The sequence below is a fragment of the Aotus nancymaae genome, unplaced genomic scaffold (genome assembly GCF_030222135.1).
Source record: "Aotus nancymaae isolate 86718 unplaced genomic scaffold, 86718_ANA_hifiasm-v0.15.2.pri h1tg000053l, whole genome shotgun sequence".
Taxonomy (NCBI): Eukaryota; Metazoa; Chordata; class Mammalia; order Primates; family Aotidae; genus Aotus; species Aotus nancymaae.
In genome coordinates, this window is record NW_026988467.1 from 28,204,791 (window position 1) to 28,222,308 (window position 17,518).

Below are 17,518 nucleotides of genomic sequence, written 5' to 3' on the forward strand. Positions count from 1 at the left end.
GCACAGCCTCACTCACGATAAGGGTGGGCTCCAGCCTAACTTGCCCAAAAGGCATCCTAGAGTCTCCTGGAGAACCCTGGGAGGTTGCCATGGAGACCTGAGGTGGCACTCTAGCCCAGCCCTGAGTTCTATGGTTCAGACCCCTCACCACCACAAAAGCCTAGACTCTGCCCATAATCTCTCTGTAGTCAGAAGTACCCAGTCCCTCTGCCCAATTCCTCTCTACGATCATGCCCCCAGGTTTCTTTGTGTGTTGGGGAGGTCCCTCAATGGTCACTCTGGGCACTCACTCTGGCTGGTGCGGGGTCACCAGGCTCCCCTTTGGGCCCCAGCTTTCCAGGGAGCCCGACAAAGTTCTGGAACCCTTCAGGCAGCGTTGGGCACACTTCACAGGGTTCACCCTAGCAGAAGGGAGAGGCTATGAGTGGACAGGGTGGGGCTGAGACCCCCGGGAAGGCAAGGAGCCTTTTGCACACACCAGCCCTAGACGTTGGGCTCGCCAGTTCCCCACCCCCAACATCAAAGTGGACAGCAGGAATGCCGCTGGGTCTTCCTGTTCAAGTGACTCATTCATTCACCACAAGATTCCAGGGCCACACAAAACTACATCCTCGCAGTAAGCCTTAAAGCACAACTGTGTCCTACTGACAGACAATGGAAACTTGAGCTATGAGAGAAGCTAATTGACTCGGCACATTCATAACCATGCATGTGGTGGAGGCAGGGTTTGAACCCAGCAAACCTCCAAGCCAGGAAGTGATTGCACAAGGACATCAGAGGAAGAAAGGGTAGGGGGTTCCCTGAGGAAGGTCCAGCACCCCTAGGACCAGGGCCCTTGATGCTCCCTGTCATTTGCAGAGACGGGGGTCCCATTCCCACCCTGATCTGGGCAGCCAGGCAGGGGACTCACCTTCTCTCCCTTCACACCTGGCTTCCCCTGTTAGAAAAGAGTCAGTGGGCATCAGTGCCAGGGCACAGGGCTGACGTGCCCACTGAGGGCCCAAGGACCTAGCCCTCCCTCTGGAGGCCTTGGAAGACCCGACCCTCCCCACCAGATTGGGGTGACTCACCGGTTTCCCACCAGGGCCTTCTTTTCCTGGCATCCCAGAGCTGCCCTGTGGTCAGAAGGAAGGTTAAGAGGGGATCCTCCTGGCCAGTGCGACCTCAGCGCATTCCCCCTCCCCACCCATGCCCCTCTTGACGGCAGAACAATCTCTGCCAAATCTCCTGGCACCATTGGCTCCATTTGGTCGGTTCCTGTTGCCTGCCCTCCATGTCTAACCCAAGCCATTCCGGGTTTCAAAGGAAGGGAGAAAACGAGGCCTCCGTGTGCCCCTTTACTGGTGCACAGGTTAGGAGGTGATCCACGCAACCCCAGGGGAACCATAGCAGTCACATAGAAATTTCCAGGGCTTTCTGCACATCCAGGCACAAGGCCCTCAAATGAGCCTGGGCCCTCCAGCAAAGTCTGCTTTGGTCTTTACAACACTTAGGCCTGCCCACCCCCATACCTGGAACGCAGGCCAAGGTTCCCACCTCAGTGAGCCCCAGGATGTGGACAGGGCACTCCCCACCAAGAGGCCTGGCCAAGCCAAGCCCAGCCTCCTCCTCTAAAGGCCCGGCCTCCCCGCTGGGACTTGCTTCCCCTGTGGGAGGCCACCCTGGCCCCTTCTCCTCTCTCCTCCTGCCAAGCATGGAACTCCCCGAGTGCCCACATGCCTACCTCTGCTTACCTTGTCTCCCTTAGGGCCTGGTGGGCCTCCTGGATCCCCCTGAGGGCAGAAACAGAGTCAGGTGGAAGTTTCCAGGGACCTCTCACTACAGCAAGATCTCCTACGGGCACCCTCTCCTCCAGCCAGGAACCCTGGGACAGAGCTTTATCTCACCCACTGGCCAGAATGGGAGAGGGGTCTCTGAGAAAAGGGCAGCAAGAGAAGCAAGGGGGTACTCACTGGGGTCCCAGGCAGTCCTATCCCAGGGGGTCCAGGGAGGCCGGGGAGCCCGGGCTCTCCTGCCAGCCCTTCAGGCCCAACAAAGCCAGGGTCCCCCTGGCACAAACATAAGGTGGGCATCAGAGAGCTGCCACCTCAGCCCTGCCACCCCATCTCCACCCCACAAACACCCACAACTCACCTTCTGCCCTTTGGGTCCAATGACACAGATCTCTCCAGGCCGGCCCTGTGGGGGTTGCGGGTAGGATGTAGGAACAGCCCTGAGGCTTGGCACTTCCCCATGGGGACAGGTACATGGCTGCCTGTCCCACCCTCCCCGCCCCTCCCCCAAGCCGGAGCCCACCCCAGTGCCCTGAGATCAGCACATGTCAGTCCTAGGGTGTTAGAGGTTCAGGTTCTGGGGCTGGGAGTGAGGAGCCCTGGGACAAGGTCCTTTTTCTGTCCCCTTCTTGCTGTGCCTCCTGGGGCACAGCCCCTCCCTGTCCTGTCTGAGCAAGGGGAGGGAGCTGGATTCTGAAGGTTAAATCCTAGCATCCTTAGACCCCATGCTGGGGGTGGTGGTGGGGAAGGATCCCAGGCACCTACATCCCGGCCTGGCTTTCCCGGCACACCCTTGATGCCTCCATCGCCCTTCTCGCCTTTCTGGCCCTGGGGAAGGAAGAAACAAAGTGACCAAGATGAGTGAAGGGACTGGGACAGCCAGGCAGCTCCACCTGGGGGAGGGACAACTGCCTTCTAGATCCCTGGTCTCTGTCTCCCCTGAGGGTGAATGGCTTCAATCACCACAGGAGAGCAGACAACAGGAAGAACTTCCAGACCAGCCAGGCCACTCACTGGGGGAGTCTGGCATTCCCCGCCAGGTCGGCTGGGCATTTGGACCAGACAGGATGACCGGGATGAGTGTGGGAGGGTCCTGCCAACCTCGAGCTCACTGGCACCGGCTCCTCCTTCCTCATGGCTGTAGAGCCCGCAGACCTCCCTGGGGAACCCACCCCTCCAAATCCCGGCTTGTTACCTTCTCGCCTGTTGAGCCTGGGAGTCCTGAGGGTCCCTGAGATGAGGAGGGGACACAAAGGAAGGGGTAGTGAGGCAAGGAGGGTGAGGAAGGGGAGGGTGAGGAAGGGAAGGGTGAGGAAGGAGGGTGAGGAAGGAGGGTGAGGAAGGAGGGTGAGGAAGGAGGGTGAGGAAGGGGAGGGTGAGGAAGGGGAGGGTGAGGAAGGAGGGTGAGGCAGGGAGGGTGAGGCAGGGAGGGTGAGGAAGGAGGGTGAGGAAGGAGGGTGAGGAAGGGTAGGGTGAGGAAGGAGGGTGAGGAAGGGGAGGGTGAGGAAGGGGAGGGTGAGGAAGGAGGGTGAGGCAGGAGGGTGAGGCAGGGAGGGTGAGGAAGGAGGGTGAGGAAGGGGAGGGTGAGGAAGGAGGGTGAGGAAGGAGGGTGAGGAAGGAGGGTGAGGCAGGGAGGGTGAGGAAGGAGGGTGAGGAAGGGGAGGGTGAGGAAGGGGAGGGTGAGGAAGGGGAGGGTGAGGAAGGAGGGTGAGGAAGGAGGGTGAGGAAGGAGGGTGAGGAAGGAGGGTGAGGAAGGGGAGGGTGAGGAAGGGGAGGGTGAGGAAGGGGAGGGTGAGGAAGGAGGGTGAGGAAGGAGGGTGAGGAAGGAGGGTGAGGAAGGAGGGTGAGGAAGGGGAGGGTGAGGAAGGAGGGTGAGGAAGGGAGGGTGAGGAAGGAGGGTGAGGAAGGAGGGTGAGGAAGGGGAGGGTGAGGAAGGGGAGGGTGAGGAAGGGGAGGGTGAGGAAGGAGGGTGAGGCAGGGAGGGTGAGGAAGGGGAGGGTGAGGAAGGGGAGGGTGAGGAAGGAGGGTGAGGAAGGGGAGGGTGAGGAAGGAGGGTGAGGAAGGGAGGGTGAGGAAGGAGGGTGAGGCAGGAGGGTGAGGAAGGGGAGGGTGAGGAAGGAGGGTGAGGAAGGAGGGTGAGGAAGGGGGGTGAGGAAGGAGGGTGAGGCAGGAGGGTGAGGAAGGGGAGGGTGAGGAAGGAGGGTGAGGAAGGAGGGTGAGGAAGGGGAGGGTGAGGAAGGGGAGGGTAAGGAAGGAGGGTGAGGAAGGAGGGTGAGGAAGGAGGGTGAGGAAGGGGAGGGTGAGGAAGGAGGGTGAGGAAGGAGGGTGAGGAAGGAGGGTGAGGAAGGGGAGGGTGAGGAAGGAGGGTGAGGAAGGAGGGTGAGGAAGGGGAGGGTGAGGAAGGAGGGTGAGGAAGGAGGGTGAGGAAGGAGGGTGAGGAAGGGGAGGGTGAGGAAGGAGGGTGAGGAAGGAGGGTGAGGAAGGAGGGTGAGGAAGGAGGGTGAGGAAGGAGGGTGAGGAAGGGGAGGGTGAGGAAGGAGGGTGAGGAAGGAGGGTGAGGAAGGGGAGGGTGAGGAAGGAGGGTGAGGAAGGAGGGTGAGGAAGGGGGGTGAGGAAGGAGGGTGAGGAAGGGGAGGGTGAGGAAGGAGGGTGAGGAAGGAGGGTGAGGAAGGGGAGGGTGAGGAAGGGGAGGGTGAGGAAGGAGGGTGAGGCAGGAGGGTGAGGAAGGGGAGGGTGAGGAAGGAGGGTGAGGAAGGAGGGTGAGGAAGGGGAGGGTGAGGAAGGGGAGGGTGAGGAAGGAGGGTGAGGAAGGAGGGTGAGGAAGGGGAGGGTGAGGAAGGAGGGTGAGGCAGGAGGGTGAGGAAGGGGAGGGTGAGGAAGGAGGGTGAGGAAGGAGGGTGAGGAAGGAGGGTGAGGAAGGGGGGTGAGGAAGGAGGGTGAGGCAGGAGGGTGAGGAAGGGGAGGGTGAGGAAGGAGGGTGAGGAAGGAGGGTGAGGAAGGGGAGGGTGAGGAAGGGGAGGGTGAGGAAGGAGGGTGAGGAAGGAGGGTGAGGAAGGAGGGTGAGGAAGGGGAGGGTGAGGAAGGGGAGGGTGAGGAAGGAGGGTGAGGAAGGAGGGTGAGGAAGGAGGGTGAGGAAGGGGAGGGTGAGGAAGGAGGGTGAGGAAGGAGGGTGAGGAAGGAGGGTGAGGCAGGGAGGGTGAGGAAGGAGGGTGAGGAAGGAGGATGAGGAAGGAGGGTGAGGAAGGAGGGTGAGGAAGGAAGGTGAGGAAGGGGGGTGAGGAAGGAGGGTGAGGCAGGGAGGGTGAGGAAGGAGGGTGAGGAAGGAGGATGAGGAAGGAGGGTGAGGAAGGAGGATGAGGAAGGAGGGTGAGGAAGGAGGGTGAGGAAGGAGGGTGAGGAATGGAGGGTGAGGAAGGAGGGTGAGGAAGGAGGGTGAGGAAGGAGGGTGAGGAAGGAGGGTGAGGCAGGAGGGTGAGGCAGGGAGGGTGAGGAAGGAGGGTGAGGAAGGAGGGTGAGGAAGGGAGGGTGAGGAAGGAGGGTGAGGAAGGAGGGTGAGGCAGGGAGGGTGAGGCTGGGCCCAGGACCCACCACCCCGGCTCTATCCCTGGTCCCACACTCACCAGAGCTCCTGACTCCCCCTTCTCTCCCTTCGGGCCTTCTGCACACTGAACAGGGGAGTGCAGTGTTGAGGGGGGCAGAGGGTCACTGGATGGGCTGCCAAGTGCACAGCACCTCCCCAAGGGGCTGGCCCCACGTCAGCCCTGAAGCAGGCATCGCCTCCAAGTCTTACCTGAAGCGGGGCATCCGGGGAGATTCGAACGCAGTCATTGCCCTGGGGTAGGGAACAAGGGATCAGGGGCAGGAACTCCCGGGGAAGTCCCCTAGACCTGCTGTGAGGAGGATAGGCCCAGGAACCCCGTAGTCCTACGTATCCCTAGAAAAGAGAGGCTTCCACACCCAAACCCCTAGAAAAAGACCCTGGCCCTCACCCCCAGCCCCTGATCTGGGCCAGGCTGCAGGCTTTCTGCTGGGGTGACGGGGTGATGGCTCACATCCCACCTCACCCCAGGGCACAGCTGGCAAGGGTCCTGCCACGAGCTGGGCTGAGACACTTACCTGTGCTCCCTTCTCTCCCTTGGAGCCTGGCGGACCAGGCAGGCCCCGCTCACCTTTCCCTCCCTGAGAGTGAAACCAGAATGGAAGCTAGGACCACAGGGTGCACATGGGAGCCTCAAGGAAGCTCTCCCCACCCCTGGCCCCCTCCACTCTCCCACCATACGTGGCTGTGCAAACGTGCACACATGAGCAGTGTCCACCGCTCTACCCCCACCGCACACAGGCATATGGATTCCACATCCGTCCATCCACAAGCCCTCCCACCCCAAGAGGCTATATTTGGCAAATCTACAGTCTCAAGCAGGGGATATTCCCTCCACCACACCCGTATCCAGCACATCAGCTCACACACACAGCACAGCTGGAGGATATGGACACACATGCAGGGTGGCAGAAACCCATGCTGGCTGAGCGTCAGGCTGCCTGACTTCAAATCTCGTACTTGCTAGCATGTCACTCAGAGCAGGTCATGTCACCTTTCTGAGCCTCAGTTTCTTCAGCCATAAAACGATATTGACGAGCACACACAAGCACAACCCACAGTTTCATAGGTTCCCTCCTTATGACTCACAAGCTCTGAGGCCTCGTTAGGCCCACAGGCCTATGGGTTGAACCCCAGCCTTCATGTGCCACACATGTGCAAGCATGTGTCCCAGAGATGCATGCAGCCACACCCACACATAATCATTCTGACACACCCAGTCAGACATATGTGGGCACAGCTGGTCCTCAGTTTCCCCTGAAGTAAAATGATAGCAGCCACCCTGTAGGTTGAGTAGTGAGAGGGCTCAGAAAGGTAACAAGTGTGCAGAGGTGTGGCCCAGGGCCTGGTGCACAGTAGGGCCTCAGAAAAGGGGCCGCTCTTAGCATCTCTGCACACACACAACCCCCTGCTTTCTCTACCATGTATACACCTAATCTCCCTACACACATACAGGCTCAGCTGCCCCTGATATAAACACAGCCACAGGGTCACATGCTGTGGGATGGCTGGGGGTGCCAAAGAGGACAAGAAAATCCTATTCTCCATTATGACTCACCTTGGGGCCAGAGGGAGCAAGTGTGACCTGAGGGGACAGAGGAGAGGGTATCATACTTCTGGGAGAGAGAGAAAACCAGGGGCCCAGAGAAGTCAAGCAATTTAGACGGGGTCACACAGCATGGTAACAGGACCAGCAGCCTGTATCCCAGCCTCTGTTCTGCCTCCCAGGCAAACCAGCCAGCCGACTCCATGTCCTCAGGCTGCAACATTTCCAGAGGGTCTAACCTGCCTCCTCTAACCTGCCTGGCTTTCGTTAGCTCCGCCTCCCAGTTGCTGGAATAACATGGCTGCTCGGTTTCCATGGTAACCCCTGCACATCTGGGAACCATCCGCCTTACCAGATTTGGTGGGGGACTTGATTGAAAGAGGGGCAGGGAGCAGAGAGGGTACTCCTGATATCCCCTAAAGTCAGGGGGCTTGGAGCTGAGGGTAGCTGGGGTTGTGACCTTGGTGGACCAATGTGGCAGGTCAACTCAGAAGGTCAGACCACAGAAGAATGGTGACTCATGCTGCCTATGGAAAAGGCACAGTTGGGTGCCAGCTGGGCTCACACTGAGCCCCTCTCCCTTGCCCTTCTGGACCCCCAGAGGAAGGCTGGACCAAGGCCAGCTGGAAAGGGATAGCAGGCCCTGAGCCAATACTGTAGGCCCTCACCGGGCTCAGCCAGCCCTTCCCCTTCTCTAAGCCTCCAGGAGAATGCAGGAAGCCTCCACCAGAGCAGGCTAAGACCTCGTGGGGACTGCAAAGCTGGGATCAGCAACCAAGGCCCTGGTCCTGCCGGCCCCCACCCCATGCCCATGCCCTGAACCCCAACACACTGTGGATGACAAGGCAGATCACAGGCTTTCTTCCACACAGCCCTGCATTGGTGGGGATGGGAGTGGGGGTCAAGCCTGGCTCTGGGAGATGGGCAGGGAGGGAGTGTGAAAGTGCACAAAGACCCCCTTGTCCTCACCCAGGAGGCTGCCAGCCAGCTCTAGGCAACATCCACTCCCAGCTCTTGCCCACTCTACCCTGCACACCCTCCATTCACTCACACTGCTGTTCCCGGCACCATGGACACAGGGCGGGCACTGAAACGGAAGAACAGGCCAAGAGGTCAATTCTGAGCCCCTGGGGTGGGCCTTCCCACCCCGCCACCGCTGGCCCCACAGAATAGCACGCGTGGCTTAAGTGGAATCTGAGAAGAGCCTGAAGACAGGAATCCTATAAAACAAGCCTCACCCCTCATTTCCCACCCACCCAGCCCCATAGCCATTTTTCAGATGGGAAACTGAAGCCCAGAGAGGAATAGCAATATGCCCCAGGTCACACAGCATGCTGGGGCAGAGTACAGCCCAGAATAAAAGGGCACCATGGCTGAAGGCTAGGCTCTCCCCATGATGCCTGAGGTCACTTGCTGCCAACTCAGCAGGAGTGCCCTCCAGGGTACCTACCCCCCAACCCAAGGAGAGGCAGTGGGTAGACAGGGCCCAGCATTGGGCCCCCAAGGAATGACGGGAGCTGTGTAGTCAGCCAGCACCCCCATGCTCAGGCTCTGTGCCCAAAGCCTGGTCCAAAGAGTTCATGCTGGCACCTCCCCTGCTGCCAGCCCACTGGGAGGCTTACCTCATCGGCTGCTGTCTCCTGATGGACCCGAGGAAAGGGTGGGGGGTGTGGGAATAGGCAGGGAGCTCAGGGGCCCTAGCACTGTTTTCAACACCTATAGCTCCAAACCAAAAGGAGTGGGCACTCTAGGGAGTGCCAGACACTGCATCTGTCTTAACCCATCCGTCCATCTTGATCAGAGCTGGCACCTACATTTCCTAAGCTCTGTCCAGGAGGTGGGAAAGGCAGGAGGAGAGTGGGAGCGGAGCACCTTATCCCTGGGGTTTACAGGGGCACAGAGGGCAGACTGAGGGCACGTGGCCCCCACCCCCGCCTCTACCTTTGCTCCCCTTTCTGCCTTCTGGCTGATTCTTCCTGTCAGCTGGGCATCCACCTGGGCAGACAGAGCAAAGAGAAACCCTTGAGGAGGGGGCAGTTCTGGGGCCCACACTGGAAAGGGGCACCCAGGCAGGGGGCATGGACCCCAGGTATCCCCTCAGCCTGGCATCTGGCACCTCCCAGGGCCCTGTGGCTGCCCCAACAGGTCCCCTTCCTTCCCCCCACCCAGCCATGTGATGTCAGAGCAAACAAGACCATGCATCAATGGGATCCTGTGTTCCCGCAGCCCAAGGCTGGGCAGGATGCCCGGGCAGGCAGGGAGAATACCCAGCCAGGAGGTGGGGCTAAGGGAGGAACCAGGCTTATGTGCCACCTCTAGAGAACCTGAGAGTGGGCAGGGCAGCTGGCCATGGTGCTGGGTTAGAACCAGTCTGTCACTGGCTGGTGCTGGGGCCCAGGAGAGTGAGCCATCCCTGGGGGAAGCAGTATGACCTGATCTCTGATCCCAGGTATCTCTGTCCTGGAGAAACTGCCTGTGAGGGACAAGCCTGGTCCTGCCCTCATCAGAAAAGTTTGGATGGCATCCGTGAGGGTCTAGGCAATGCCAGAGCTAGATGGTACCACTCTCAACATCCATAGGTAAGTGGGCACAGGACCACCCAATGGGCTGCCTCTACCTCCCTGAATCCTTTAGGGGTGGTGTACAAATAGAGGGGGCTTCCAGTGCCCTCCTGCCCTGGGCACAGGGCCAACTGACCCTGGCGGCAGACGTCAATCAGGTCAGGGGAGGGGTATCTCACTTGTGCCTGCCTGTGCTGGCATCAGCCTGCCCTGCCCACCTACCTGGCTGTTTTGAGGCTCCTCCAGGCAGAAGCAGCGGGTGTAGACCTTGCCTTCAGTCTGTGGATTGATCTCGATGAGCTCATTGCTCTGGGTGTCCCGGCGGGCCTTGGAGGTCTCTGGGGGGCACTGGAGGGGCAGGGCTAGGGTCAGTACAGAAGCTGACTCCTCCTAAAACCTCCAGGCATCACCTTCCAGACCCTCATCTCCGGCACAGTGTATCCCCGGGCAGTGCGAGGGCTGGGCCACTCACCCCTGCCGGTAAAATCTCACAGCAACCCTCCTCCAGCACGAGCTCCGGGTCGCAGTAGATGTGCGCCTGCTGAAGGTCAAACTGCAGGGGACACACACATCAATTTCACTTCATTTTATCAAATGGCTTTGTGTCCCGGCCCCCAAGGAGGCACAGAGATGTCTCTGCCTCAGGATCTGACCTCAGGGTGTTTCCAGTCTGGCCTGGGAGACATCAAAAATGGAGCTGTCGCCAAAGGCAGAACAAAACTGTGCGCACAGGAACGAGGGAGAGCAGGCCCAGAGGAACAAAAGAGGAGGAGGCTCCACTCATGCTGGGCTTTGAAGGGCTGGTAGCTACACAGCAGAAGAGCAGGCAAGGAAAGGCATTCCAGGTGGAGGTAACAGTGTAGCCGAAGGCATAGCAGTGTGAAAATACTAGGTGAGCTGGGTGACTAGGGTGGAATTGATCAGAGCAGCGCTGCACGGAGAGATGTAAAGGAAGACGATGCTGCAGACACTTACAGGGACCAGATCATGAAGGGCCTTGAATGCCAGGTAAATATGTTTAGGCTGCGTTTGGAGGGCAATGGAAAAGCAGGGGAAGATTCTGAGCAGAAGGACTTGTTCTGATGCAGATTCCAGGAAGCTCATTCAGGTTCCCAGAAGAGAGGAGCAGAGGTCAGGGCCTGACCTAGCACTCACCGAGACAGGCTTGCCCTGCTCAGCATCCAAGCCGAGAAATACGTGGCCCACGGGCCGCAGGGGTCTCCGGGGCCCCAGAGGCTGGGAGGACGCTGAGCTGCAGTCCACATGCACAGAGGCCACACGTCCAGCCACACTCAGCATCAGCTTGTGCCAACGCAGGTCAAAGACCTGTGGCACTGGGAAGACGCAGGACACGAAGTCGCCATCCTGGCCCTGGGCCCTGAGCTCCAGGCTCCGCTCTTGGCTATTGACTTCCAGGGAAATCTGAATGGAATGGAGAAAGGGGCAGGACAAAGACACAGAGCTCCAGAGTCCCAGCACGGGCACATTCAGGGACCCCAAGCTCATTTCACAGGAGAGGAAACTGAGACCCAGAAAGGGAAGAAAGCTGGCTGGGGTCAAGGAGCTATACATCCTGAAAAAATGAGGCAGGTACCGGTGGGCTGGGGGCAACCTTGAAGGTAGGCACAGGATGGAGCAGGAAGACCCCAGAAATCACAAGCCAGGAAGAAAGTTGGGCTGGACTGGTACTACCCAGCACCCTGAGAAGCAGTAAGGGCACAGGGGAGGTTCACCTGTGGGTACCCATCTGCATCGGTCACTTGAAACAGATACCACGTCTTCTGGTAGGTGTGTTTCTTCAGCAGTAGTGTCAGCACCAGGGCAAACTCCTCCGGGAGGCCCCGAGGGAATATTCGTCTGGAGATGGAGCAGGGAGGGTGCCCTGAGGCTCCGGTGAGGTCCCAACTGCTGCCCACCCTGGGCCCTCAGGATTGCTGAGCCTACCCAAGACGTGCACAGGCACTCACCTTGCATCGCATATACATTCATTCACTCTCCACACCTTTACTGAGTGCCTTCCACCTGCTAGGTGTGGATCTGGCTGCTGGGAATACAGTGGTAAAGGCGGGGTGTGGTGGCTCATGCCTGAAATCCCAGCACTTTGGGAGGCCAAGGCAGGAGGATCACCTGAGGCCAGGAGTTGGAGACCAGCCTGGGCAACATGGTGAAACTCCATCTCTAATAAAAATATAAAAATTAGCCAGGTGTAGTGGTGGGCACCTGTAATCCCAGCTACTTGGGAGGCTGCGGTAGGAGAATCACTTGAACCCAGGAGGTAGAGGTTGCAGTGAGCTGAGATCGTGCCACTGCGCTCCAGCCTGGGCGACAGAGCAAGACTTGGTCTCAAAAAACACACACACAATCAGTTCTCAGCCTTTTGGCTAAGATCAAGTGTAAAACACACACACATACACACACATATAGTGGTGAAAATGTGCCTGCCCTCATGGAGCCTTCAAGTCTGATGGGGGCAGGGAGGCCATGAGCAAAGAATCCCCAGAATGGCTATTTCACTCTCGCATTGCAATTTGAATAAGTGCTTCCAGCGAATCCAGGATACCCTGGGTGAATAACTGGGCCTAGGCTGGAAGGAGAGATGCTGAAAAAAAGCTGGAAAGAGTTCAGCATGACTAGAGCAGCAAGAGAGAAAAAAGAGCATTTTGAGAGCTGAGGTTGAAGAGGCAAGCAGGGGTCAGACCACCCAGGGGCTTGTGGGAGTTTGGACTTCACACACATGGGTGCACATGCTCACATGTATGCACACACACACACACACACGACTCTTGCCAGGTTCCCACCCACATCCTGTGTTCTCACAGTGCCCATAAGATGCAGATCTGTTCCCACCCACTGCTGGCCAGAGACAGGGGAGAGGGACAGAAGGTAGGTCTGCCAGGTGCCCCTCTCAGCCCACCCTGCAAGCCTGGGGTGGAGGCCAGGTTGACTCTTGGCAGGGGGTGGGATGAGATGACCCACAGAGAGGCCCCTGGGCTTAGGCCCCACATCCAGAGTTGCCAGGGAGCACGGCTGAGGTCAGTGTTGATTCTCAGTGGTCACGTGGATGGCTTTACCGGGTGGGCTGGGTCACGGGGGCCGCCCCCAGGCGCAGGATGAGAGGCCCCTTGGGGTTGCGGATCTTCTTGATGGCAGACGTCTTCATGAGGCTGAGTCGGCGGATGAGGTTGAAGCCTTTGGGGGAGACACCAGGTGAAGAGCTCAGCTGAGCAGGTGGAGAGGGGTACAGATCACTCCCAGAGGAAGGTCGCAGGGTCGGCAGGATGCGATGGATGGGCGCTCACCAGTCACGTTGGCTGGCAGGCTGCTACTGTGTTCCAACTTGAGTCCTTCCTGCTGTGAAGGTGGGCACTGTGCACCTGGAAGAGAAGGGGCAGGGGGCATCAGGTGCGCTCAGGTCACAGTTGCTGCATGGTTGGACGCTTGGGGAACCTGGGAGGGAGCAGGTTTATAGTCCTCACTCGACATCAGCTAGATCCTGCCTTCACCACCTGCCTTCTGACCCTGGCTTTCCAGGGAGCCAGAAGGCCGCCCAGCATACAGTTGAGAAGACTGAGGTCTGGGCCAAGGCCACTAAGTGAGCCAACAACAGAGAAAGCCCAGAACTCCAGGAACCCAAATCTCCCAACACTCCAGGTCAAGAGCTAGGTTGGAACGGGAGAGAATACAAGAAACTCTAAGCGGTCCTCGAGTTCGGATGGCGTGGGGAGCTGTGTATCTACACGTGTGCCCTCTCATGACGTACACCCAGGTGGGGGGCAGAGGAGCTCTTCGGAGGTGAGGAAATGCCACAATCATGCACACTTTGTGTTATGTTTAATTATATGTGCATGTCTGTACATGTGGGAGTTGTAGCTCTCCTGCCACCAGGATGACATGCACAGCTGGCACACGTGCTCCCAGCAATGGGAACTTCCTATGTCCAAAGTAGACAAGCAGGCCAGACACAAGTTTGAGCCAAAAGAATGAATATTTACCTGAATAACCACCTTGTGAAACAGTGAGAAGAGACTGAGGGTCTGAGGGGACCACAAGCTCAAGAGTACCACCAGGGCCTCGGAGCTCCAGGCAGGGCATATTAAGGGGTAAGGGCTCCCAGAGAAGGAGATAGCTTAATTCAGGTTTCCAAAGCCCTGAAAGAACAGGTGGGCAGCCATGGACTGCCCTCTTCCTGGGGCTGACTGAGCAGAAGTGTTGGGGGAGGTGCTGCAACACGAATGACAGAGGCCAGAATCAAAAAGGCCTTCTCATCCACGCAGAGGGATAGGTGGGGGAAGACAGTGAAGCTGGTCTTGCACTCCCTGGCTAGACTGGCTGGAAGAAGGAATCCTGGGTCCCTGGGTCCCAGTCCCAGTGACCCCACTGGACTCTCCCTCCCCCAGGTCTGGTCAGAAAGACCATCACTGTCTTCAGCATCACAGCAGCAGTGGGTGACTCACCCCTTGGCATTGGGCCCAGATTCTTTACAGATGTTGAAATTCTCTGCCCCATCCCCCGAGGGGACCCGGTGAGGGAGAGGAGAGCGAAGCTCACGCACACACAAGCAGAAACACATACGTGCACATACAAGGGGCAGGCGGTCACACTCACCCTGGGTGCACAATCCCTCTCACTTCAGCTCCTTGGTTTTTCTGCCTTTCCTAGCTGGATTTGGGTTCTAGGAGTTCTGTTCCTGCTTGGCTAGGCGGCTGAGCTACTGAGCCCAGAGGGCACCCAGCAAGGCCAGGCAAGTTGCCCGGTCAACTTCCCCTGGCTTTGGGCCCTGGAAAGCTGCACCCTCTGTCTCATCCAGAGTCTGGGCCTTGGGGCGGGCCTTTTATTGGGGATTCAGGGCCAGCCGTGGAGGAGGAGAAGCACGTGAGCTAGAGGGATAGAGTCTCCACCATGAAAAGGATCCGCGGGACTTGGGGTTCTCTGGGGAGGCGGCGTCCTTCTGCAGGATGAGCTCGCTACCTGTTCCTCCCCACCCCACTGGCCCAACCAGCAATGAGTCCACAGGCTTGGTTTATGTATTGGGGTGGGGGGTGTTGTCTTACACACAGAGACACAGGAATACCTACAAATGCATAGAGCCAGTCTGAGAGACAAACACAGATGCTCAGAGACATAAACGTACAAAGACACATGTGCACACGCTCTCCAGCTGACCGCACACAAGCTCGAGGGTGCCCACGCGCCAGACCACCCTGAGCCCAGCCCCTAGACTCTGCTGTAACTGCCCATATGACCACACATACATGGTCACATATGTGCAAGGACCCCAGCACCCCAGGAACCCAGTTGCAGGCCTGTGATACTCTGGGTCTCCTGTGTCATCTCACCTGTATTTGCCCCATGGTTGAAGGTAGCCCAGAGGCCGAGCAGCCACAGGCCAGGAGCCCAGGATACCCACATCCTGGTCCAAAGAGGTCAGCTACAGCCACAGCACCTGAAAACCACAGAGACCGGGAAGGTGGATTTCTGAGTTCACACAGCACAACTCCACATGTGGGTAAGTAGTAGCCAGCCTGTGGGGCACTGGTATTGGGGTGGCAGGAGGTCTGGCCAGGCATCAGTCTCTCCCAGGGGCCCAACCACAGGCCTTGGGCTAGGATTTGGGCAGAGGTGATATTCAAAATATTTAACCACCGGTATGGCACGGATACCAACCAGCCAGAGCAGAAAACTGCCCACTGCACTGAAATCGTGTCCAGGCAGCATCTGGCCTCACCAGTGGATACTTGCTGGATTGAGGAGAGGTCTGGAAGGTCTTAAAAGGCCAGAGAAGTTGGAATAGTGATGGGGGCTTAAAACAGAGGCTATTCATCCAGACACATGGAAGACTTTCAACAGCCTAACAACTTGTGCACTGTCCTGGTGTCTATACCGGCCTGTTACCTAAATAGCTGCACCCAGCTCAGCCCAACAAGGTCAGGGGCTGGTGACTGGGCTGAGACTGTGGGCCACAGGCTTCCACAGGCAGTGTGGGGGCCACAGAAGCTTTCCCCATGTGTACAGTGGACAGGAGAGAAGGTCTCTAGGGTTCAGGCTCTCATGGCCAGCCCCCCACTGATGGATGCTCGTCTTTTAGTTTTATTAAACCCTGATGGATGGGCCCAGATAAATCAATGCAGGCTCAGCAAGCGGCCAGCAGAGCCATACATCATCTGGCCTCTCCCAGGACGGGCAGCTCACGTGCACAAACATAGAGCCAGGCAGCACACGCAGATGCACAGGTACATGTACGTCAGGACACATGTGGCACCAGTGTGCACACACACCTATCTGCACACAGACATGCTCACAGAAACATATGCTCGCTGATAGACCCAGACACAGCAGCTTGCATATACCCACGTGCACACAGCCAGCCTAGGACCACCCCTCCTGTAGGTCTTCCTGTTGGGAAGTTCTAATGCAAGTCTGACCTCATTCCTTCCAACTCTGATGGAATCCAATTTTCCTTCTATCAATCATGGATAGGAAATGAAAACAGAAAGGACCCCTTATTCCAATCTATTTGGAGCTAGGACTCCAGCCCCCTTCTCCCTGGGACAGAACTGTGCCCCCAGCCTATTCCTCCCCCGTCCCAGCGGTATACATATCCCACCTCTCAAACCCTACCCTGGCCTTCCCCTCCTGCCAGCCAATAGAAGGGCTTCCAGCTGTGGGCCGCATGTGGGTGCATGTGGAGGCGTGAGGATGGGTGTGATCCTGTCCCCACTCCTCGGGCTCCAGCCAGAGTGGAGGGTTACAGGGACAGAGCCAGAGAAGCTTCCAAGGAGACTGCTTACCCCAACACAGAGGCATAGATTTGGGCGCAGGGACAGTCAGAACCAGGTTGGAGTTTAGAGCTCATCTCGCTCTAGGGAAGACAAGCAAGGCCCAGAGAGGGAATGCCACTTTCCCCAGGTCACACAGCAAGTCAGGGGCAGAAAGGGCCTCTCAGCCCAGAGCCCTGAGACCACTCACTGTATCCCCACTTACCAGTGGCCTGGGATCCCCCCACCTCACTGAGCCGTCCAGGCAGCAGCCTGAGGAAGCAGGGCCCAGGTTCCTCAGGCCCGCTGGGGGGTCTCCATCTCTTCCTGAGGGTCGCCAGTCCCCAGCTTCCTGGCGCTCGAGCTCTCCCGGCTGTCTGCTGCCCCGTGCACGCCTGCCGCGGACTGCCGGTCACTCCGGGTGGGGGAAGAGGGGCGGTTCCAGGGGGCTGGGGGCCTGCCAGGGACACTAATGGAACACAGCTGGACCGGCCCACCAGGCAGGAGGAGGAGGAGGAGAGCTGGGAGGGGGCTCCAGCGCCAGCAGAGGCGGCTGGACTGCGGGGTGCACAGCCCCGCCCTTCCCCGGTTCTGGCCGAGCTCCCAGGCCCGCCCCTCCTGCCTCCCTGCCAGGTGAGCCAGCCTCGAGCTAGGCGGGACCCTGCGTGCCCAGAGCTGCCCTGGAAGGGGGCTCCTGTGGGCCCTTTAAGAGCCAGGCCTGGAGTTTGAAGTGCCCTCCTATCCAAGTCCCGGCTGCGCCCCCAGAAGGCTGCGGGGGTTATGGGTGAGGGAAGGAGGTGGAGGGAGAGGGGTTGAGACCCTCCTCCCAAGTGCGTGGCACCCATGATGTGGCTGCCGCCCAAGCCTCGGTGGTCAGCTTTTTCCAGTCCCTCGGCCTAACATTCCCAGTCAGTCTGTCCCTAGTCTGTCTGTACTGGGAGGAGGAGAACACAGAGGAAGGGGAGGAAACCCCTCCCTCCCCTGTGCTAAATTAACCCCCTCTGCTCTGGCCTGACTCCCAGAGAAGCCGGACTGAGGGAGTCTTCTTATTCTCTTCTTATTCCTCCCGACTCCATGAGGTTGGAAGGGCTCAGATCCCTGGCCCCTGCTCTGGCTTTGCAGCTCCAAATGTGCCGTGTAACCGTACTCCGTTTTCTCATCTGGAAGGTGGGATCGTGAGAGCACATGCCTCATGGCCTTCTGTAAGCAGGAAATGGGGGAAAGGCTGTAAGAGTGCTTAGCACACGGTCTGGCACATACAGGAGCTCAGTAAATATCTGCTGCTA

General features: G+C 58.6%; 1 protein-coding gene across 1 annotated transcript in view; it reads right to left on the reverse strand.

Annotated features, from left to right (window-relative positions):
- The window catches only part of COL16A1 (collagen type XVI alpha 1 chain), a 53,753-nt gene extending 37,133 nt beyond the window's left edge, over nucleotides 1-16,620 (reverse strand). Inside the window, exons 1-23 of the mRNA XM_064363602.1 lie at nucleotides 16,459-16,620; nucleotides 14,814-14,920; nucleotides 12,777-12,851; nucleotides 12,549-12,666; nucleotides 11,211-11,334; nucleotides 10,633-10,899; nucleotides 9,950-10,030; nucleotides 9,700-9,825; nucleotides 8,859-8,911; nucleotides 8,539-8,566; nucleotides 7,968-8,003; nucleotides 6,929-6,955; nucleotides 5,889-5,951; nucleotides 5,563-5,604; nucleotides 5,393-5,437; nucleotides 2,968-3,003; nucleotides 2,538-2,600; nucleotides 2,134-2,178; nucleotides 1,953-2,048; nucleotides 1,734-1,772; nucleotides 1,071-1,115; nucleotides 911-937; nucleotides 291-401 (exon numbers count right to left, since the gene is read on the reverse strand). Of these exons, the coding sequence (XP_064219672.1) occupies nucleotides 291-401; nucleotides 911-937; nucleotides 1,071-1,115; nucleotides 1,734-1,772; nucleotides 1,953-2,048; nucleotides 2,134-2,178; nucleotides 2,538-2,600; nucleotides 2,968-3,003; nucleotides 5,393-5,437; nucleotides 5,563-5,604; nucleotides 5,889-5,951; nucleotides 6,929-6,955; nucleotides 7,968-8,003; nucleotides 8,539-8,566; nucleotides 8,859-8,911; nucleotides 9,700-9,825; nucleotides 9,950-10,030; nucleotides 10,633-10,899; nucleotides 11,211-11,334; nucleotides 12,549-12,666; nucleotides 12,777-12,851; nucleotides 14,814-14,886 (1,620 nt within the window). The 5' untranslated portion in view covers nucleotides 14,887-14,920; nucleotides 16,459-16,620. The remainder of the gene's footprint in view (nucleotides 1-290; nucleotides 402-910; nucleotides 938-1,070; nucleotides 1,116-1,733; nucleotides 1,773-1,952; nucleotides 2,049-2,133; nucleotides 2,179-2,537; nucleotides 2,601-2,967; nucleotides 3,004-5,392; nucleotides 5,438-5,562; nucleotides 5,605-5,888; nucleotides 5,952-6,928; nucleotides 6,956-7,967; nucleotides 8,004-8,538; nucleotides 8,567-8,858; nucleotides 8,912-9,699; nucleotides 9,826-9,949; nucleotides 10,031-10,632; nucleotides 10,900-11,210; nucleotides 11,335-12,548; nucleotides 12,667-12,776; nucleotides 12,852-14,813; nucleotides 14,921-16,458) is intronic.
- Nucleotides 16,621-17,518: the final 898 nt, after the last annotated feature.